General features: G+C 44.1%; 1 protein-coding gene across 1 annotated transcript in view; it reads left to right on the forward strand.

Moving 5' to 3' along the window:
- Positions 1-23657, forward strand: part of MNAT1 (MNAT1, CDK activating kinase assembly factor) — a 153838-nt gene that overhangs the window by 46702 nt on the left and 83479 nt on the right. Inside the window, exons 4-6 of the mRNA XM_019550930.1 lie at positions 3793-3896; positions 8751-8891; positions 14805-14930. Of these exons, the coding sequence (XP_019406475.1) occupies positions 3793-3896; positions 8751-8891; positions 14805-14930 (371 nt within the window). The remainder of the gene's footprint in view (positions 1-3792; positions 3897-8750; positions 8892-14804; positions 14931-23657) is intronic.

Consider the following 23657-nt stretch of genomic DNA (forward strand, 5'->3'; position numbering starts at 1 on the left):
AAAAATGGAGTCCAGTCGCCGGCTGGGTCTGCCATTGTGCCCACCCCTGCCCAAGACATCCTGCTTTTGACATGACTTTCCCAGGTTAGCTGGGTACAGAGGAGGCTCAGCAGCTGGAAGTAAAAGGAAAATCCTTTGATACTTGTCTTTACTTGTAAGAGAAAACACTGTTTGGTGACTGTGAACTGGCACTTCATTGCCTCTTCATCATGTTCAGCCTCACTTTTGTGCGATGAAAAGGATTACAGATTCCCATAGCTGACTGATGAATATTCAAGTGCTTTTGATGGCAAAGTAGCCCCAGGGCTCCTGTAAATTCTGTTGCAACTTTTCCAAAATGCTCTAGGCAGCTACAAATATTTGTTGCACTTTATTGATGCTACGTGAGTGATTTTTTATAAAGGGGACTGATGGAATTAGCAAACCTTTCAGGAAGTGGGGCTAATGCATTAAGTCTAAGTGTGTCCCGGTTCTCTAAGCAGGCATGTTTCTTTGGGTAGATGTGATACCTTTTATTAGATCAACTGAGTAGTTGGAAAAAAGTTCTTTGTGAGCTTTTGGGTGCAGTCGCCCTTCGTCGGGCATAGGCAGCCTCTGCAGTTCTGAGACTCCAAGGAATGAAAGAAGCTAGAAGTGTAACACGATGTCAGTGAGAATGTAAAAAGGTGGAAATTAGGAACACAGATAGTAAAGCATTGAAGGGAGGGGGAAAAAGCCAAAGGTGAGTAAGGGAGACTCTACAGTAGTAGATTGTCAAAGTAGAAAAGAGGCTGTCTGTCTCATTATTCCCCCTCCCTTCACTGCTCTACCTTTTGTGTTCCTAATTTCCACCTAGTTACATTTTCACTGACATCCTGGCACACTTTTAGCTTCTCTCTTTCCTTGGAGTCTCAGAACAGCAGACGCTTCCTATGCCTGAAGGAACCTGGCCTGCCTGTCTTTGGCCAGTGGTCACCAACCTCGGTAGATCTCAGAGTGGGGGCGGGGGGGGGCTGAGCCAGCAGGTCAATCTTTGTGGGAGGGGAGGGGCAGTGGCCAGATCGAGCCCCCCATGGAGAGGGGCAGAGTGCTGCAAAGGGAGGAGCAGGGGTAAGTTGAGTGGGGCCCCGGCTGGATGGGTATTGGGAGGATTGAGCTTGGATGGCTCGTCTGGCGGGGGGGGTCCTGCCACTGTGCACCCTGGTGGAGGCCCTGGGTGCACTCCCATCTGTGCACGGCAGAGGCAGCTGCCATTGTGGGTGCAGCGCAGCCAAGACCCCCACCATGAAGAGCATGGCTCTGCCTTCCTCTTTCCCCTGGCCCCCCACCCCAGGATCAGCACAGTGGGGAGGGCTGGGGCTAGAAGGCAGCATCACGCTCTTCTTGGCAGGGGTCTGGGCTGCATTGTGCTCAGGCCAGGCAGCTGGCGAATTTTTGGGTGCCTGCAGCCTCCCGCATACATCTGCTCCCAGTGCCTCCTGGCACAGCCCGCAGCAGCAGCCAGCTCAACCAGTGTGAAGATGTGGGGGGCACGCACCCTCAATGCCCTCCCAGGCTGCGTGCCCCTGCAGCCCCCAGACAAGTTGCTCATAGCTCTGTCCCATGCCCTGGCTGTGCAGGGCCTACTCCTCCTTCAGCCCCACTCCCTCCCTTCTTCCATTTCACCTATGCAGATATGGAGAAGGGGAGGATGTAAATCAGACCAGCCTCAACTAATAGAACTGAGAGGTTTGCCTTACAAATAACTGCATGAACTTTTCACGCCTTCTTCTTCCAACCTTCTCCTCTTTCCTGCTTCTCAGACTCAACGTATGCATCCAAGGCATTTTGTGACCCCCTTTGCTGTACTCTGAGCACCTCAAACACTCCTCCCAACACTTCTGTGAGTTAGGGAGGTACTTTTATCCCCTTAGCACATGATATAAAGGCGAAATGAGTTGTCCAGGTTCAAACAGGAAGTTTTTGGAGGGAGAGATCTGAACCCAGGTGTTCAGGGTTCCAGGCTGATGCTGGATAGTCTTTTTTTTTTCCTTTGCTCACAAGTCGGACTGTGCGCACTCTTTGAGTCACAAGCTCCATCATTGCTTATTTACACGGGACTTAGTGGAGCAATGTGAGCCTCCCTGCCAGTGTTTCTCCGCCTTAGTCTGGAAGGACCAGAAGTGAGGATGATTCAGTCCTTGATGTGTTTACCAAACATGCAGGAAGATTGCCATGTGTGCTGGCTTTTAGAGAACAGGATATCAGTCTGGTGTCCTTTCTGAGGTGCACAGAAGCAACCAAATAGTTTTCCTTGATGATGTTTTTGAGTCAGAATTGACTTGACCCACATTTGAACCAGTGGCCTAGAAGTGACCAGCCCTGTACCTTATTACTGATTCCCTGAGCCATCTACCGGAAGTTCTCCCAAACTCTTGGTTACAGAACCTTCTGTATTTTCTGGCACCTCCTGATAAAATATGCGTGATTGGAAATGTTCAGCTGAGGCATAGGTGCTAGCTGGCTGACCTTCTTTCTTCGGCTCACTAGCTAAAGGAGGCATATTCTTTTCCTATTTGTTATGCACATTTTGTGCAATGCATGCTGTTAATTGGTTAAATTGGTTTCTTTTGATGGATCTCTGCATAAATATAAAGACTCCTCAAAGTAAGTGAAATTGTATCCTAGTGCCTCTAAATTCTCAAGTAATATAGAAATGTATTTTGGTCAGCATAATGTAGGTGCTATCTGATAAATGTTTGTGCCCATGACAGCTGGTAAAATAGAAGGCCCTTGTTTGTTATCCGTTATGTGTATGTATGCACTTTTACTTGGGCTGTGTACACGAATTCAGATAATCTAGGAGAATTTTCCCAGGTTTGTTCTCCTGGTAAAAAAATCTTAGCCAGAGGCACCTGAATGGACATTTGAATGCTGAGCCCTTGAAGAACAAAGAGCTTGCAATGCTGATTTTCTACAGCCAGTGGCCTCTGTGTACACATCTCAGCATGCTCTGCAGGCTCCCCCAGTCTGCCTGGAGGCAGATGGCAGTTGTGCACAGGGCAGCCTTGATTGGCTGACTTACACTGCTCAGGGTTGGCCTGTCCCCACCTTCTTCACAGTCCAACACTGTGCTAGAGACATGTTCTGCTCCATGCTTGGGGGAGGGGAGAAAAGCACCCTGGGATGCTGAAGGACTATGCTGTAGTTTCTCTCAGAAGAGTACATTTACAGACATTCACTGCCTTAGGATAAACTCTCCCAGGTGTTAACCTTGGTTGTTCCTAGGTTACATTTCTTTCAGAGTGGCCATATTTGCTGTAGGAGAAAAATCCTGGACATCTCTGTATGCTCTTGGTTTCTCCTGGGAGAGCAGCAACTCTCCTTGGAGAAACTGAACATCTGTACGTGGCCTTTGTCTAATTTCACTTTGTGGCTACAAAGAACACAAAGAACAAACTGCTTGTTATAAAAGCCACTGTTCTGCTGCAGATACGTTGGCTATTGATGTTGGTCAAGGGCTCACCATGAAGGAAGCCAAAAGTCAGGTTCTAATCTCAGTTACGCAGGTGTAAATCTGGAGGAACTTTATTGTCTTTGATAGCTTGCTTTAGAGTTTAGAGCCTCCAGGGATATAATAAGTTAGATTCTGCCCTTACTGTGTGTATCCAAGTGATTTTTTTGTCACATTGAATGCCTAATAAGCTAGCGATGTAAGGTTTTATGGGGATAGAGATGAAGCTTTTAATAGGGGTACTGCTTGCTTATGACGGTTGTGCATGCTGCATTACTACTCTAATTTGCGGATTTCCGTGTTTTTAAATATCGAATCAGTGTTTAACTTGACGAACAATGTGGATTTGGAAAACACCAAAAAGAAAATGGAGATGTACCAGAAAGACAACAAGGATGTCATTCAGAAAAATAAGATAAAACTGGTAGGTTTACTTCCTTTTTTTTTATAATTTCTTATTAGTTGAGGAATTAACTATTTTAAAGTAGAATATTTTGTAAAATGCCACATTAAAAACGCTACAAAACTAAAACTACAAATGCTGGCTATACTTTGTAGTAAGAAAAATATACAATATCCAGTATATTAATATTCATATATTAGTCTAAGATCATGTTGATAACTGAATTGTGTGTGCACTTCATTCTGGGGAGGGGTTATGAGTGGGAAAGTCATAGCGGAGGCCACATTTAATACCTAGTAAGCATGTGTACTCTGGTAGTACATTTGGACAATATCCAGGAGAGACATTCCTATACTAGGACAATAATTTCTTTCTCATCCAAAGGGAGGGGAAAAAATCCAGACGCAGACATTATGAAGCTCCCAAGAGGCAGCTGGAGAATGAAAAAACAAAGGCATGGTTTATGCAAAATTTAAAATGAGTTATAGTGAAACAAACTAAGAAAAACCCCAAAGCTTTTTGTCTTGTTAAAGTGCTAATGGTAATACTTCTTAAAGGGCCATGATGTGTGTTCTCTGTAGACCACACATGCTTTCCTTTAGGGTTTTGCATTAAAATATTATTTAGGTATCTCCTTTAAAACTAGGTTTGCAGGGATTTCTTTCTTCAAGAAAAACTTGCCTGACCATCTGTTCTATATTTCTTTCTATATTAAAAGTATGGATTGCTATTAGCTGCATAAAGAGCACATTTCTATCCTGGCAAATGCAGTAACAGAAATGACACACTTCAGGCCTGGGCCTGCATTCCCGTGGCCTTCAAGGCGCCTTCTAAATCCCAGCTCCATGGAAGTTAGCAGCAAAACTCATATTAATTTCAAGTAGGACTAGGATTTTGCATTTGTGTAGAGTCTGAAAGATGTTTGTTTGCACCACTTCTTTTTGAGAGAAGAAACATTTGCCCTGGGGTCCAGCTAATTTAAAATCTTGTCTGACTGCGGTATCAGATGCCCCACAGAAACATATTACATAGGTCTTCTTCCATCAGTCCAGTCCCCTGCTACTGCAGGCAGCTACTTTATAAAATCTTGCTCATAGAGTTATCATTTCCATCTAAATCAGGGGTGGGTAAAATACAGTTCACAGGCGGGATTCGGCCTGCCAGATGACTGGATCTGGCCCACAGCTGCCCCTGCGGGACTCCACATGGGGCGTTGTCCTTCCTGCTTGCACAGAGACAGCCTGAGCTGGGCTTCTGCTGGTGCTTGCTGGTCTGGGCCATGGTCAGTGTGCAGCTTTTGCCAGGGCTGTTCCCAGGGCAGCTGCAGCCCATTTATTTTTTGTGGCAAGTTGTTCAACACGGACACTTGCTTTTTGTACTGTCACTTATCTTGATGCAGCTCTGCTACTCTCGCCCTTCATCTCCCCCCCCACCTCCCTCCCCTCACCTGCAAGAGGCTCCCAGGACCTGGCACCCAGGCAGCCCCACCTCCATACACCCCCCCAGAGGTCAAGGATATGATCCCAGTCTCTCCTGCCCACCCCACTCCACTCCTGAACACTGCTCCCGCCTGCCCATGGTGCCATTGCGAGTTTTGGTGAATTGTTGGCAGGGGGAGGACAGGGTGTAGTGGTGCCGAGTCAGCCCACAACAGCTGATCAAAACTCTCTACGTGGCCCTCGGACCCAAATAATTGCCCGCTTCTAATATAAAACCTAGGTAAGTTGTTTCCTCTCTCTAGTCCTGGAAAAAGGTTCTGGGAACTGCTCCTCTCCAGTGATGAAAAGAAACTCTCCAGTTTCCAGTCTAAGTTTATTCCTCGCCAGGTATTAACAACCTGTTTGCTCTCGTGCCATCATTGTCCTTAGAACTACAGGCATACCTCGGAGATATTGCGGGTTCGGTTCCAGTCCACCGCAATAAAGCGAATATCGCAATAAAGCGAGTCACACGAATTTTTTGGTTTCCCAGTGCATATAAAAGTTATGTTTACACTATACTGTAGTCTATTAAGTGTGCAATAGCATTATGTCTAAAAAAAAATGTACACACCTTAATTAAAAAATACTTTAATGCTAAAAACTGCAAAGTGAGCAAATGCTGTTGGAAAAATGGCGTCGATAGACTTGCTCGAGGCAGGGTTGCCACAAACCTTCAATTTTTAAAAAAAACCGCAATATCTGCGAAGCGCAATAAAGCGAAGCGCAATAAAACGAGGTATGCCTGTATTTAAGTTCTTTTCCCTTTGTGGTCTTTCCAAGGAGTTCTCTCCATTTCCCCTGATGATTTTAGTTTTCCTTCTCTCTATCCGGTTTAGTGTGAATTAATCTTTCTTGAATATAGGGGACCAGAATGGTATGTAGTAGTCCAGGTGAGGCCTCCTGCAGTAGCAATAGTACTTCCCTGTCTCTGCTGAAAATACCTCTAGAATCCATTGTGTATTCTCTCATGGTAAATCACTTTGGTGGTTCAGTTATCCTATGATCAACTATTATTCTCTCATTTTTTTTCCTCTTACTGTCATGTCCAGATGATGAATGCAAGCTTATAATGGATATTTTCATGTTTAGTTGTTATGCTAATGACCTTACATTCTGTGCTATTAAGTCTCATCCTATTTCTTATTGTTCCAATCCTCAAGATCAACCATTTCTTTCAGTTTAATATTCCTGTCCTAATCAGTATTGACAGTGCCTCCCAAGTTTTTCAGCAGGAAATGTCATTAGTACTGTTTTATATTGTTTATGCCAAGGTTTTTAATGAAAATATTGAGATCTCTGTCAGGGTCTGTACTTGGAGAATGGCTAGTTCTCCTTCCATCACAACTGATGGTGGTTTTTGCTTGAGCTATCCCGTACCTATCGTACAAGTATTTTACCAATCCCCATTTTCTCCAGTTTTCCTACAAGGTACCAAATGCTTTTCTGAAGTCAGATAGGTACAGTCTGCCTATGCTGTGTCTTAGCAATTAGTTCTCATCCCACTGTTTACCTTTCCTAAACTTGTACCTCATTTTGTTTCATTTTCCACTTACTTTCACATCTTCCCTCCTTCAAACTCTGTTCTAAAGTAGTTTATGCACATCTCTTCTCTTCACTTAGAGGGACTGGTTTTGCTATTCTCTAGCCATGTGGTGTCCCCTTTCTTCTACCCTGCACCTGATTTGAAAGATTCTTTGAACCAGATTTGTGTCCAGGTCTTTCAGTACTCTGGCCTGGAGACTACACTCAAGTTGAGGAGAGTGTATATTAAGCTCTTTGGGCATGTTCAGATGATTGCATGCATGTGGTTTTCTGTGCCTCAAACCCCTTTGAGGCACCTCGAACTGCATGGGCGCATGTGCACCCGTTTGCCACTCTGGAGATTTGCAGTGTGGCACCAAAAAGTGACAGTGGGAGATCCTAGTGTCAAAAAAAAAAAATGCCTCAAAGTGGTATGGCACATGTGGCAGCAGTGTGGGCCACCAGAAGTGGAGATTGGCCAGCCAGAGCCACACTCTGGCTGCCAGCTGGGCTCTGAGTGGCTGGATTGGCACCATTGCTCCCCCAGGACCTCAGGTAAGGTCTCCCCTACCCCACCTGGGTCAATTTGCCATGCCCTGGAGTGTGCATGTAGGCACATGCCCTGTTACAAAAAGCAGCTTCAAAAATGTGCTGTTGCTTTTTGTGCCACAGGAAATGTGCACCCCTGCACGTGTGCGCTTGTCTGGATGCACCCTCTGAGTTTGTTTTTATGCCCAATATGCTATTTTTTTCTTTTCTTTACTTTTCTTCTACTTTTGCTCTTCTCTCCTGTTCAGCATCATTCTTTTCAGAAACTGAAGCTAGATTTTTTTTTTTTTTGGCTATACCTATGAATCCTTAATCTTGATCACTGCCTCACTGAATAATACCACCCCCCCATTTACACTTTTTCTTTTTTGCTTTCTGTAACTAAGGAACATTTATTCTTTTGTTTGATTTCCTTTTCCAGGTCCAAATCAGCTTGGTTGTTGCCACCTCTTTCTTCATTCCTCTACTTTCTGGCCTCTGACATGTAGTGTTCTGTGCTGCTCAGTCATTTTAGCCATTCCTTACTGGCTCTCTTACTCCTAATATCCCCTTTGTCTGTCTCTCGCTTTCTTCTTTTTGGGCTCTCCTTTTTTTCAGTAGGATTTTCCTATACAGTTGATTTATTAATCATTTACTGTGAACTTCAGAAAGTGTCCTTAGAGGAAGTAACCCTGATTAGAAACCTGGTTTCTTCCATCTGGTAACATTGTTTTCCCCAGAAGTCTAGTTCAGAATATAGACTGAGTTTGCAATATTGAGGGTGCATGACTACTTCAATTGTTTTATAGATTGCATTTTGAAATGGTGCCAATTCTTTACCAATTCCTCTGTCAGCATGTGTTGGTCCTTAAAATTATTCCTTGTTCCTCAGCTATTCATCAGGAATAGGAAGTGGTATACTGCACACACAGGGGGTCCATTATTGACGGAGGGACCAGATGAAATGTTGCATTCTTTTTTAGGGCCGGTGTTCCCCATCTTGATTCCCTGAAATGTCAGATGCCATGCCGTGAGGGGTGCCCTATTGTGTTCCTGAACCAGTGAAACAAGACACGTCACTGCTGGATTTTGAAGAACTGAGGCCCAAATGTATTTCCCAATGTCTGAAGAAAGTAACAGAGCAATTATCTTGTATTGGATGTTCCTAGCAGTCACAAGGTTGGGGGTCAGTCTCCCCACTTTCTGTAGCTTCAGGCTTGTTGCCCACCATTGGGTAGCAGATGGTTGCCCCCCACCCCCACGTATATGTAGGAAGGGAGCTGTGGAGGTGCTATCTACCTAACGAAGAGGGTCTCCAATAGCAAACTTAATGCTCTTATTTTAGACTCGGGAGCAAGAGGAGCTGGAGGAAGCATTAGAGGTTGAACGACAAGAAAATGAACAGAGACGACTGCTTATACAGAAGGAAGAACAGATGCAGCAGATCATCAAGAGGAAGAACAAACAGGCACTTCTGGACGAACTGGTGGGTGACTCAATGAAACCAGAGGCTTTGTGCTTTCTGTAACAAGTATGTGTAGATCTGGTTTCTTCAAGAAGTGGGCTGCTACTGCTCATGTATTTCTCCTTGCACATACCAGCTTTATATGTGTCTAATTCTTCTCCTCTTGTTTCTCATTTAGTGCAGTGATTTGTGAATAGGTTTCTTTTGACACTATTAGGAAATGATGCAGTGACTAATGGTATTAACTGCTGCAGAGAGGAGTGGATGTTGGGTTTTGGTTTTTGCTGCTTCTGTCTATAATTCTTCCATTCACCCCCAACCCGACACCAAGTCTTTTTGTAGATTCTGATTTCTGCTCAACCTCTTCAGAATACTTTGATGTCATAAGATTATTTTTTTTTAAACCTGGTACAGTGATTAATTTAGCTCAGTGTTTCCCAGACTTTTGATACTTGGAGCACAGTTGTTTTCTGGATTAAAATTAGCTGCACTAATGCACCCTTGCACCCAAAAAGTGGTGGGGGTGTATGTGTATCTGCACACATGTACATATTTTCCCCGCAAAATAAAATGCAAAGGCTGTTGCAAATAAAAATGCAAAATAAAACAGTTTTTTGCCTAGCAGGTTAGGTGAGCAGTGCAGGTTGGTCCCATGGGTTGGATCCAGCAACATGAGGTGGGCCTGATCTTGTGTGTGGTGCTGGCCCATCTGTGGCCCAATCCTGCCATGCAAGGCCAGTGCGGCCAGGGCCCATTCCTGTTCGTGGCACACTTCTGCCACCCTTGCGGCATACTAGTTGTCACCACACGTGCTTTGGGAATAACTATTTAGCTATCAGTAAGGATTTCTGCTTGATGCACTGAACATCTGAAAGTCTTAGTGAGCAATAGGTGGTGTATTGATTCTCATTAGGTGAAAAAGATTTTTTTTTTCCTGGAACTTGCCATATTCTCTGTCCTCCCTTCACCCCCTGCCAAATTTTTGTGGCATGTGCCATTACTCCTCTTGAAGAGTATACTGAGCCTTTTTTGGTTGATTTAGTTATAGTGTGTTCTTGGAAATGGCAGTCTTTTTTTTTTTTTTTTTTTTTTATGTGAACAATTGAAAAGTGACCTACTTTCTGGAATTGCCTCTGGAACTTCCCCTTAATCCATCACCGTGTGCAGTCAAAACTTCAATGGTAATTTAGGGGCATAGGCAGCCCACACAGTTTATGCATGGTTTAGTTTCAGTTACAGCTGAACATGTTGTTATTTATGCTCATACGCGGTCCTAGGAGGTTTAGGTTAGAGGTGTGCGTGGTGTAAAAGTTAAGGCAAGAAGAATGCAGAAAAACAAGGAAGCTTATATGCAAGTGATCCTTATGTTGTTGAAGTGGTATAAAGATGTGGTGCATGATGCATTCAGAATGTCTCTGCTGCTCATGTTTACCTGAAACCAGGTCTCTTGCATTTTTATTTCCAGTTGCTTTAAAGATGTAACTTCCTCTGCAGGTTACCGGGAGCTCCTCTCTGTTCCAGTGGGAGATGGGTGCTATGTGATTTCGGAGAACGTTTCAGAGTTCAGGATGGTGCTGAAGGAATGTGTGCTTGGGGCTGGGGGTCATGGCGAGCTTTTGCTGGATCCTTTGAAAGGAGCGGGTGTTTCACTGTTCTTAGATATCAGTGTATAGAAAGCCTCATTTTTACTCCAGTATGTACGTATCTTGACACAATGGTGCCCAACTTTTTCAGACCACAGCCCAGAAGTGACCACGGACTGGCAAGCCGCAGACCAGCATACTGCAGACTAGAAGTGACTGGCATGCTGCGGACCATCAGACAACTCTTTTTTATACTGTGTCTGCAGTATGCCGATTTCTTCCGGACTTCTGGTCCGGTAGCCAACCTTCCTGCAGGTTGGCAGCCAACCCGCTGCGGCCCGGTATCGGCCCGCAGCCCGGGGGTTGGGAAGCTCTGTCTGAGAGACTAACATTGTCTTATAGCATCATTATCTTGGCACTGCTAACGATCAGCTTTGAACCATTCTTCTTCTAGCGGGGCAGTTCATTCAAACGGGATTCTGAACTCAGTGTCATTATGTGCTGGATTTGAAAAAAAGATTTTGAGCTAGTCACTTCCTTAATAAATGCGTTCAGTCCAGCTCTGAAATACATTTTTAATTTACTAGGGACTGACATTTGTTTTTTTACACAGCAGTTGGTTTTACTGGAAATAGAGTTCACCAGATGGCTTAAGAAAAAAGAGCAGTTATAAATAATCTTTATAACATGACCAAAATAGGTAATTTAACTATGATTACACTTGCATTGCTATTAAAACACATTGACAATTTTAAAAACAAGAGAAAGGTAATTTTAAATACAGGGGAGGGAAGTTGGGAGACTAGATTGTATCTCTGGTGTATAAAGGGGCACTGGCAGCTTTAAATTTAGACCCAAACTTAGTTTTGTAAAATCAGACTTTTAGAAAAACAGTCGAAGTGTTTGTGCAGCGACTTCTCCAGTTCCTATGAAAACAGTTGTTTTTAAACAAATAAACACCCCTGTGGTATCCAAAATGCAAACATGGCAAAGCAGCTGATCGAAAGTGAAGCTGCCTTCAATGCAGTGAATCAAATGCTGTTTCTGTTGAGGGCTGCCAAAGAGAGAGCACCAGCAAAAGAGGTGAAATTAAAAGGAAGATCAAAAGTGAATTTTAAAAACTGTATATTAGTGCTACAAGTAGAGAGGTGGCTGCTGGGGGCTCACCCCACAGGCTGCTGGTTTCATCGAAGTTAGCGGTGGAAGCTCCCGCTGACTCCAGTGAAGTCCTGCCGTCTCCGCCCGTGGCAGGTCTGATTTCACGTCTAGGCTGGAGAAAAGCTGATTCTCAGGGAGTTCTTCTAGTGGCTGCAGTACTGGTTCAGTACCTAGAAAAACTTTCCTTAAGATGGATGCAGAGATCTCAACTCCAGGATTCAACTCTCTTTTCATGGCCAGTTGCTGAGAGCGCTTGGCACAGCGAAGAGAGCAGCATGTCAGACTAGGGAGCTCTCGCGTACTTTCAAGAAGACCATTTTATCTTTTGTGTTAAAGCCGCCTTCAGTTTTTATTTGAATTGCCACAGTGACTAGAAGCAAAGGTGGGCTGGGGAGTAACGTCAGCGGGCACGTCTACACGAGCCGTTTACTGTGGAGCAGACTAGCTAGCATTGTGTCGGAGATCTCCGTTCTTGAGGAGGGATCAGGTAGACAAAAGGTGGGAGGGGGAAGACAGGTGACATGGCTTGTCTACAGACACACGCCACTGCTCTAGCCACTTGGCCGTGCTGCCTCCCACTACAGGGTTAGACTGATTTCATGTTGCAGCTGGTGTGTGTCTGAGGAAGAGAGCTGCCACCTTTCCTAACCATACTGGCATACTTGTGAATCTTTACTCTTGCCATGCATCGTTCACAATTCATGGTGAGAAATACTTCTCCCTGGCCAGCCTTTCAGACTCCTGGGTAGAGCAGAAATGTGCCCACCACATTAATGTGAATGCCACTTCATGCTCCTGGTTCAAGAGCTGCTTTTGTTTTTGGGAGAGGTTCCCGTACTCTGGCCTGTTTATCCTGGAGATATCCAAGAAGGCAGAATGAAATGGATGGGCAGGGCTAGCTGCAGCATCTTGTGGTGCAGAGATGCTGGGGAGCCCTGCTGTCCATAGGCAGGGGAGGGTAGAGAGCTGTGACTTGGCTGGCAGATGCTTCTCTGAGTGCTCAAGTAACTCTGAGCGGGGCAGGTGCCAGACCTGCTTAAATCCACCTTTGCTTCACTTTCCCTCCAGGCTATGAGTTCTGGCTGCCCTGTTAAAGGCAATCCCTTAGGCACTCATGCACAGAAATAATGTCAATCATGTTGTTTTCAACCTGCTTTCCTCATATTGTGCAGTATTCATTTGCACAAGTGATTACATGATTGCCCTTTGATATCCACCTCTTTGCAGCTCTGTGTTGATAGCAAACTCCAACATGGCTTTTATTTGAATCCCTGAGTCCAGAGCTCTGGAGTCTTGCTGAGACTATGCCGATTTGCCTCAGTTGCTCATTTTCCAGTTAGCGTCCCTATGCTGATATAGAAGCAGCTGAGAAGTAGTTTTGTATAAACTGCTAAGGGAGCAGTCCTTGTGTTCAAGGGTAGGGTATTGCTGTTGGGCTGGATGCTCTCGGAAGTATCTGGGGATTCTCGCTACTGTTTGCTGCATCCCCCAACTGCAGCTACTGCTCCATTTGTGTAAGAGAATCTCTGCTGGTAAGTACTTGCAGTCTGATTCAAAAAAAAGTTGTCAGTCTGGGTGTGGTGAGCTGTAGCAAAGGTGGGCTGGGAAGGGGGATGCCTCTAACATCAGTGGGCACGTCTACACGAGACGTTTACTGTGAAGTAGACTAGCTCTGCAGTAAATGTTGTGCATGTACACATGCACCCCTATTAGGCTGGGGTAACCTAATTAACTCTGTAGCAGGATAGTATTTGTAAATTCAAGTACTATCCTGCTGTGGAGTTTACTCCTCCTCCTAAGTTTACTCTGCAGTAGCGCATGTGTAAATGCTGCCCTGACTGGCTGAGGCACAAGGGTGCTTCAGTGTGGGGGCTGCCTGTTGGCTAGCCCCGCACTGGAGGACCCTCATGCCCCACCAGCCCTCTGCAGCACGTTGAGCCAGGGTAAGCAGCTGTGGGCTGGCAGGCTGAACCCCTGGGCTCCCTGCCAGCCGGGGCTGCTCTGACCCAGCTCAGCGTGTTGCAATCCTAGGCACATGTTCAAGCGGTGCACCCGGGAGCAATGAACTCCAGAACAATATGCTCTGGAGTTGATTGTTTCTTATTAATTGCATGTGTAGATGCATCCAGTATTATACAGCTTGATGATTTTTCAAAGGCAGCCATGGTAGCCAGGTATCCATCGCCTACTGAAACATACACTTCTAGCTTAAGTTTTTAAAAATAAAATATACCCAGCCAGAGCCTGACCTCCAGGGTTCGCTTGTTTTATAAATTTAGTAGCAAATTCAGATCCTAATGGAGTATTTGCTGGCCTCCTCTAAATAGAAGTGTCTCGAACACTTTCAGGATAAAGTGCTGCAGCAAAGGACTCTGGGAGTAAGTGGCACGGATCTCTTTCCCTTCTTCTCAACTCCATGTTCATTAGAGTCAGGAGAAGCTAGGGAATTTCAGGGCATTTGTAGATGATCAGCCTGGTAAAGTAGAGAATTATTTAGGCAGTAATTTGTTTTCTCTCCCAGGAACATGCTGTGTTTGTCCATATAAATAATCTTTCCGTTGCAGATTGAATGTAAGATTCTAAGTAGTTAACTCACTTTGCTATTTTATTTTATTGCTTTTATAATTTTTTTTTTAAGTTTTGGCTGGCTTCCCTCAAAATAAGTTGGTAAAGGGGAAAATAAATATGCTGTTGGTTGCACTTACAATAGTGCCATTGTGTGAAGCAGAGCAAGGATCACTTCCAAACGGCCTCAGGTGAAATCTAATGGGAAACAATTTCAAACTGGTCTGAGTTCATTGGTAGAAAGAATGTGTCTTAGATAAACATCTGATCCAAGTTATGTTACTTTGTACTACTCCTTCTCTTATTAAGTTCTAATTTTTTTATTTTAATAAATATGCTTGCATCGGCGGGTTGGAATAAGGAGCCTGTTATATTGTCTTTAATGTGGATTCTATAAAAATGGTTGTTTGCAGGTTACTCTGATTTATGAGGCTGCCACAGCTTTTTCTTATTACTGAAAGTGATCGTTTTCTATAAACTGTTTCTCATAGAGAGGATATTTAGCATAACCCACTCCTGCCGGCAGCGGCCTTTCAGACACAATTTGCAGTTTTTAAGACCATGCGACATTGTTTGTTGTTGTTCTTTCTTTTGAATATTTCAATCTGTGTTCTTAACATATTTCCAGGAAAGCTCCCATCTGCCTGCTTCCCTGCTCTTAGCTCAGCATAAAGACAGATCTACACAGCTAGAAATGCAGCTGGAAAAACCCAAACCAGTCAAACCAGTCACATTTTCTACTGGCATCAAAATGGTAAGATTCTATTTGTTTCCTTTCTAGTTTGTCACCTTTCAAAGAGCACCATGCTTTCTAATCTGAAACAGAGATGTTCTCTTTTACATTTTAAGAGTTGCATAATTACAGTTCTTAATTACTGGTACCAATAAAAAAAAAATGGCTCAAGAACTTCAACAGTTCAAAGGGGTGTGTTTACATATATGCACACACGTGTGCATACACACGCCTCATTTTAAGCCTTGTATGCAGTCAGAAGGGACATGCTAAGTTACATGCACACGCACAAATATATTTTCCCTTGAAACATTGTGCTTTCATTAGTACTTTGGAAAGTTTCTTTTTCTTCTGCCTGGGTCTGGTCTAATCATTCTGGAAGCTAATATGAGTTTTTGAATCTTCAGAAAAGGTTAGTATAAAAATGTCTGAAAATCAAAAAATAAGAATCCTAGTCTCATGATTGTTTGGCCCTATGTTGAGACAAGGATTTTTCCTAACAGTAAATATGTTAGCTTTGCTGAGGCAGTTAAAGATCTGTCAGTTTTCTTGTTTTTATACAGTGTGCATATGTGAATATTGGGTAGGTACTCTCAAGTTGCTAAAGTGTATAACATGCCAGCAGTCCCAGTATTGCACCTCATCTTTATAAGAAAAATTGATTACTGCATATTGGTTCAATGCATAAAACACTTAATTTTGTAGCATCTTTCTGCCTCTGTATCTGTTTGATAGTGGCATTGTACTCCAGTTAACTCCATGAAGATTGGCACCATAAACAGCGCCAGCAGGAAGCAGCTGACAGAGAGCTGCTATTAGATGCCTTGATGTTGATGGGTGTTATCTCCCTTACTTTCAAGACTTCTAATAGTACCAAAGCTTCAAAAAAATTGTCATTAGTAGTCTTAGGGCTGCTAATACCACAGGACTACCAGGCTGTGTATTTAATCTTCATTGTTATGTTAAGTTTGGATAAGTGTATGTTCTGGGTAAATACATAAACTTTTTTCAGTCTCAAAGCTCTGTGCTTAAACGGAGTACACCAACTCCCTTCTTTCTGGCATGCCATAATATAAACACCTGCACTATTTTTTATTGCAAACTAAACATTTCTTATGTATTTTGCTGAAAAAAAATGATAGAACAGATTATCTATTAAGAATTTGGTAAAACACAGTAAGTCCATTCCTCATCTTCACCTTGACCCCCTGTCTATTTTCCAGGATCGCAAAAAAAATTCCATTTGCAAAATCAACTCCAGATTTAATAATCTAATGGCCAAAATGATGACGACGACTAATCTTATGACCAAAAATAGATCCTCAAAAACGGAACAAGCAAAACCCACCTAAGCCTGCCTCTATGGCTTCAAGTCTGTTTTTCTCATAGGTATCTGAAGTGTATTCTCTGAGTTTGAACTACAGCCTGAGCTCCTTCATAACCGCTCTTGTGTCACACTCTGTTTCTAGAATCCAAGCGTATATCAGCTCTTGACAAATAGAAAAGAGCTGTGAGTTGCAAGACTTTCTTTCCTGTGATCTGAAATGTATTTTTTTTGGGTAATCTTTCCTAAAATGTGATGATTAAATGTGGGCCCATCCTCTAGTGTATTGGTGTGTCAAGAGGAGCTCTCTGGCAGAATATGACCATTATTTAAGAAACAGTCCAACTGAGCAACTGTCCTGACTGTTGTTTCTCCTGGATGTAATTCTTAGTCTTATGTACCATTGAAGTATGTCCCAAGAACATCTGAAAAGTATTCTGTACTTGGAAAGAAGCAGGATTATGTGCGTGTCATGGGAGGATGCTAATATCCTTTTTAGACCACTAGTACTCAAGGTAGGTGTTCATAGTGTCCTGCAGGGATAAATATTTTAAAATCAATAAGCCCAGGTAGCTAGCAGGTAGATTCTTAAATGGGCTGGCCAAAGAGGTTCTGGCTAGCTTAATGTTCGATTTCAAAAACTCTTGGCATACCAGGGAAACACCAGGATACTGAAACAGGGCTGATGTTGCGCCAATATATTCAAAGAGCAGGGTCCTAGTTTAAAAAACTATTTTAAAGAAAGCATGGTCTGCGGAGATGTAGAGTGACTTTGCACTGTGGGCCCAAGCACATGATTTCCTAAGCGTGTCTGACAAGGCACTGCCGTGGCACCTCAGATCTTGAGAAATGCAGTGCCTCCAGTTTGTGGCATTCAGCTTTTCAGGTACAGGAAATTCCTTGTCTGGGGTCCCCCCCTTAGAGGGTGCAGTTGTTTTTGAAAGTGCTTGACATGGACTGAGCAGAGCTAGGTCAGAGTCTTTATCCTTGCACTGAATTCAGTGGGAGTTTCACTTGTTTCATTTGTGTCCCTGGGAGCAGAGTTACGGTAATGCTGTTTTTTTGAAAATCCCACCGTAGGAAAGGCAGCTTTGTGGTGTTCAGACCTGCAGCCAAGCGAGTGTTGCTATCTCCAGGAAGGTGTTTCAGTTTCAACTTTCTGCACGGAGAATGTTAGCAATGTGTCGATCACCGTCTTTTCCTTCAGCTGGATCATTGGGCTCTTCTGACCGTGGCTGCTTAAAGTTTGCAGGTAGAAATAGCAGAGGTCAGGTAGTGCTCACTAAAATGTTTTGCATGGCTAAAACCTTGGTTTGCAAATAATGTTGCCAATTGTGCTATAACGTTGGCTGAAATGGAAGCGCTTGCCCTGGGAGAGACTAGGTCACAGGGGCTTTTTGGCCTGGCTGATGAGCTGACAAAGTTTTGTTTTGGATTACAAGTGATGTACCTGTTCCAGTCTTCTGCAAAATGCTCAGATGGGCAGGATAGTCATGAGAAATCTTTTTATCTGACCTTCAGTTTCTCTTCCTGGAGGGGAATCTCTTCTGTTTAATAATCTAAGCAAGGGCATCTTTTATCATGGGAACAGGATAGACATAGACATAGAATCACACAATCATAGAAAGTTAGGGCTGGAAGGGACCTCAGGAGGTCACGTCTAGTCCAACCCTCTGCTCAAAGCAGGACCAGTCTCAACTAGATCATCCCAGCCAAAGCTTTGTCTAGCTGGGTTTTCAACACCTCCAAGGATGGAGCTGCCAGCACCTCTCTGGGTAACCTGTTCTAGTGTTTTACTACCCTCCGAGTGAGAAAATTCTTCCTAATATCTAACCCAAACCTCCCTTGCTGCAATGTGAGCCCATTGCTCCTTGTTCTGTCATCTGCCACCACTGAGAACAGTTCAGCTCCATCCTCTTTTGAACCCCCCCTAGGTAGTTCAGCCCACTCTCAGTCTTCACTTCTGTAGACTAAATAAGCCCAGTTCCCTCAGTCTTTCCTAAATCACGTGCCTCAGCCCCCTAACTGTTTTTTGTTGCCCTCCACTGGACTCTCTCCAGTTTGTCCACATCCTTTCAGAGGTGGGTTGTCCAAAACTGGACACAGGATTCCAGATGTGGTTCACCAGTGCAGAATAGAGGGGAAGAATCACTTTTTCCTTGACCTACTGGCAAAGCTCCTACCCATGCAGCCCAGGATGCTGTTAGACTTCTTGGCACCAAGGGCAAACTGCTGGCTGGTATTCAGCTCGTTGTCCACTGTCACCCCCAGGTCCTTGTCTACAGAGCTGATGCCCAGCCAGCCTGTACTTGTGCATCTTCATCTTCATCTGGTTTCTCTTGCAGGGACTAGGACCTCCTTTTCTGGCTTATTTTTAGTTTGATTTTAGTCTTTTCTTCATTTAGGCATTACCTGTTCTTTCTTTGTTGCTTAATGTACCATTTTGGCTTCCTTCTCCTTTCAATTCAGTTTTCTGGAAAAGTTCTTCACTTACAAAATATGGCTTCTCCACAATCAAGCTGTTTGATGACAGGCTTTCATGAGAGGGTATAGAGATTTATACTTTTGTTTGGTTTTTTTAATGATGTACTTCCCTTCAGATCTCACGATTCCCTGCATACTTGTTACTTAGAGCTTTCTACAGGGTTTGGATATTCAGATCTTTATTTCCTTTAGTGTCTCTCAAACCTTCTCTACAAACCAGTTTCACGCAGCCAACAAAGGTGGAACAACTCCAGTTATACTTCCTTGTAAAGTTGAGGACAAACATACCTTTTAACCTCTCCAAAGGGCATGGGGAGCTGCTGCCTAGGATATGCATGGTTGTTGTGTTGCTACAGGAGTGCAGAGATCTGAGCTGGCTAAACCACTTCAACTTAAGGACTCTGGGACTAGGGAGGATGAATGATGTTGCTGCTGCTTACTGCCACTTTTCCCCAGCTGATGACTTGAGTCACCAGTGGCACCTGAAGACCCCAAATTCAGTGATGGGCAAAAAAGGGTGCTGAGAGCGAGTGGTGGGAGCATTCACCTTCTGGGTTCCAGAGCCGTGTTAGTGCAGGCCACATGCAGTCCTCTGGCCACCGGTTGGACAGCCCTAGCTTAGATCAGCATCGTTAGATAGTCATAATTGTTACATCTCTCTGTGTCCTAATGATGTTCAGAGTAGTCATTTTGTTGTCTGCGCTCATCGCTCAGTAGTTTAATGTTGGCCAAAGGGGGTAACTTTCCACGGGTAGATGGATTCTAGAGCTTACCTATGCTAAAGGCACTGGTTTTCCACTTTCTTAGACTTTAGGCACCCCTCAGAAAATGCCAGTTCTTAGTTTTAACTTGTTTTTTTTGACTCTGCAAAGTAATAGAGCAGTTTTTCTGTTGCAAGGACCTCAAAGTTCATGACAGGTCAGAATGTTTTGAATGGTATCGTTGAAATTTTGGGGTTCATCTTGTGAATCATGTAGCATCTAACAGTGCTAACAGTGAGTGGCACCCTTGAAAGGATCTCAAGGCACCACAGCATCTTGGTTAATAATCACTGGCTTGAAGGTTTGCCGGTATAGCTGTGCAGTGGAGCTGTACAGGCAAGAGTGGAAGTCTAGTTTATGCTGGCAGGAGTTCTTTTGCTGTTGGAGCTGACACCAGTTAATCAAACAGAACAAACTGTGCTGACAAAAGCGTTCTTGTCAGTCTGATGTACTTGCGCTAAGGGTTTTGACCACGTAGCTGCATTGGTTGCATGTTTTCAGCCTCATACCATAGGTATGGCAACAAAACCTATGAGAGTAGACCAGTCCTTCATGTCTTGGAATAAATCAGGGCACTCTTTGAAGCATTCGGTTGTCATTACTGCTTGGGATTTGTCTTGCATGGGCCTTTCTAAGGGATATGAATATGCCTCAATGTGTGTGTATGTATGCTTGTATACGAGGGTTGCATTATTGACAACAGTTCAGAGTTGCTCATTTCATCACAGTACTTACCATTTACCTAGCACTTACAGAGCCCTGGAAGGGCTAATGGTACTTACCACCTGCTTGGACCCAGATCCACAAAACCATTTAGCTGCCTGCCTGCCTCCCAGGAAATCAGTAACAGTTAAATGCCTTAATGCATTTGTGAATTTGGGCCTTAGCTCTTTACATGCTCCTATGGCTGGACAAGCATCAACCTGCAAACGGAGTTGGAAGCTAGCGCAAATAGCTACTGAGCAGAACGCCGTCTCTCTCCATTTGCTCCATTTGTACAATGACTTCTCAGCCCATTTCCCAAGGGACCGCTGTTCTCCAAGAGTGGGTTTCTTTGGAGGCAATTTCATGCAGTTAGAAATATGATTACCTATAATTGGATTTTCCAAATATATGGCATCCTCATATAGCTGCACACTTACCTACTTACCTCATAGAGCACTTCCTGGTAGTGGGGAGGGGAGGTATCTGTGCCTCGTAGAGTCAGAGCAAGCCTGGTATAGCTGTTGCATGTTTTTTTCCTAACAATGAAAACATATCTTCAAAATTGCCCTGCTGGATTGTCACTGAATAATGAGCCCAGGTTTGGCCCATCTGTATTTTTTTTTATTACTATAGTAGTCATACAGTCCCACCAAAATAAAGGCTATTTTATACTCAGATCTGTGCACATGCATAGACAAAGAGAAGTAAAGTGACTTACCCAGGGTGACAGACCAGATCAGTGACAGAGCCAGGAATAAAATTGACCAAATCCCAATGTAGCATCCTTCCCCAGAGCTCTTCTGCATCATTTCTCATCAGTGCCGTTTGGACAACAGGAGGCACATTTACATGTGCTATTAATGCGCAGCAATAACCTCCAGTGCATATCGTGCTGGAGTTTGCTGCTTCTGGGTGCCACATTTGAATATATATCCGGGACTGCAGCACTTTGAGCTGGGTCGAAGGAGCCCTGGCTGGCAGGGGGCCCAGGGGATCAGCCTGCCAGCTCAGAGCTGCTCTGATCTGGTTCACCGTGCTGCGGAGGGGCTGGCTGGGGCACAGGGGTGATCCAGTGCGAGGCAGCTCCTGTACTGAAGCACTCTTGTGCCCCAGCCAGCCCCGTCAGCATCAACATGCGTTGCTGTGGAGTAAATAACTCTGCCACCGGATAGTACTTGTGTTTACAAGTAGTAACTTATGGTGGAGTTAATTAGTTTACTCCCTCCTAATAGTACTGCACGTGTAGACAGTGAGGCTTCACTGTGGAGCTAACTGCACCTTACAGACTAACCAGGGCACAACTGTTCATCAGGGCACACATGGGGAAGACCAGGAGTAATGGATACAAACTCCTGGAAGACCGTTTCAGGCTCAACTCTAGGAAAAACGCCTTTGCAGTCAGAGTGTCTAGATAGTGGAACAAAGTCCCTCCCTCCAGGGTGGTGCAGTCGCCTACCCTGGAAATCTTCAAGAGGAGACTGGCTGGTCATCTCGCTGGGGTCACCTAACCCCTTGTTGTCTTCCTGCCTACTGCAGCAGGGCTTGACCCAATGATCTTGCAAGGTCCCTTCCAGCTTCTAACAATCTATGAATCTATTAATCTAATTAGGCAATTCCACAGCAAACCTCTTGTGGAGACGTGCCCAGAGTGACTTAAGACACTTCCACCCTCTTGTTTTTGGTTCCCTGGCTCTTTTCCATTCAAATCAGGGAAACAGTGTTTATCTTCACTTTGTGCCTGAGTGCTCTGAACCCAGCGTGACATGGGTGTGATTTTTGGCTGCCATAGCCACTAGCTCAAAGCAGAGCATAGGGCTTGCAGGCTGGATCAGCAGGGAAGGATTCATCAAATCGGCATACCATAGGAGTGAGTCCTAGTGGCTAGTGACACTGGAGGTCAGGGACACCTGTGGAAAGCATGGCGGTAGTGACCTGTGCTGAGAGCATGTGGGGGACTAGATTCAGCTCACAAAATCTTGTGCTATATGTATGTACTTTGGTTAGTCTGTAAAGTGCAAATCAAGCCTGTCTTCTGCTCGAGTTCAGACTAACGTGACTGTCTCAGGACTAGATTTCTTACGATCTTCTGTTTGCAGTATTCTTCTAATTGGAAGTAACTTTCTTACCTTATAGATGGGGTTGTGCTGGGCTTTTTTTTCCACTTTGACCTCCCGGATATGGTCAGATTAATTGTTTTTCATTACGGCATTTGCTACAATATTGTTTCCTGTTCCAGCAAACCTTCAGCGTCTGCTTCTGTTTTCCAGACTGCTGCTTTTTGTTGCAGTTGTCCAAGATCCTGCTCCAAGTCCAGAAAATCCCTCCAGGTATTTTTGAGTCGGTTTGGTCAGCTCTCGAGGGACATAATGCACCGGCTATATGAATTGGAAGGAATAAATCTAACTCTGCTACTTAGCTGGTGTCTCTGCAGGTCCAGAGACATGACCTGTGAACTGCCTGCATCCATGTGTACGGCAAGTGACTGTTTGCCATCATTGCTGGTCTGCTGTTTCTAGAAGGCCTCTGCCTAAACAGTGAAAGATTATTTAGGGAATCAAATTAGTTTCCTTCCGGCACTGTTAGTTCAGCTGGTCTATCTTCAGGCAGAAACAGTTCAGATGGATTTGATTTCTTCGTCAGATGCATGCCAGTCAATGTTAATCTGCACTTTTGTTTTTAATCTCCACTCTGCTTCTAGTGTGCAGAATTTATCCAAGGAGCTAGTAAAGTGCATTTCTTTCTGTGGTATTTGTTAATCCCCTTTTAGCACCCAGTTCTGGAAGGCGCTGAGCACTTGGTCCCTGATCCAGTCAAACGCGTACTGGCATGTTTCATCTTAAGCACCTATGTAGTCACACCTGCTTGGTTGTTTGAAGTTAAACACATGCTTTAATGCTCTTTGCTGGGCCAGGGCCAGAGTGTCCAGCACCTCCTAGGATCACGTCTTTAACCAGCCGCTATCGTGCACTCTTCTGAGTGGGGCTTTTAGAAAGCTTCTAACACATTTAAGGGTTTCTTTTGCCAGTGGTCTGTTCTTGTGCAGCAGTAAAAACATTTTTTCTCACCCTGCATAGGCCTGTTTATAATATAGTGCCTTCACTGCAGCTTTCTAATCCACTAAGTTAGTGGAGGATGTTTCTAGAGCATCCTGGGATACTCCCCCCCACCCACCTCCAAAGCTGTAGTTGACTTGGAAAACTTATGTTGTGATATATGTAAACCTTTTCTTTCAGCACTGAAAGGTGTGTCTGGCTTGTCTTAGCACATCTTGGTAGGCTCCCTGTAGCAAAAATACATTGTACAGAGATAATTACTTAATTACTCTAATCCAGTATCAATTGTTACATTGCAGTGGAGATTTTAAATTCATGTGTTTTTACAAGATTATCTCATTATTATATGAGTGCTTTGTAGGCATTTGCTTGAAAGCCAGATTAATTTAAATTGAAAGTGTGGCATTAGTAGGCTCTGACT

The sequence above is a fragment of the Crocodylus porosus genome, unplaced genomic scaffold, assembly GCF_001723895.1.
Source record: "Crocodylus porosus isolate Cpor-Errol unplaced genomic scaffold, CroPor_comp1, whole genome shotgun sequence".
Classification (NCBI taxonomy): domain Eukaryota; kingdom Metazoa; phylum Chordata; order Crocodylia; family Crocodylidae; genus Crocodylus; species Crocodylus porosus.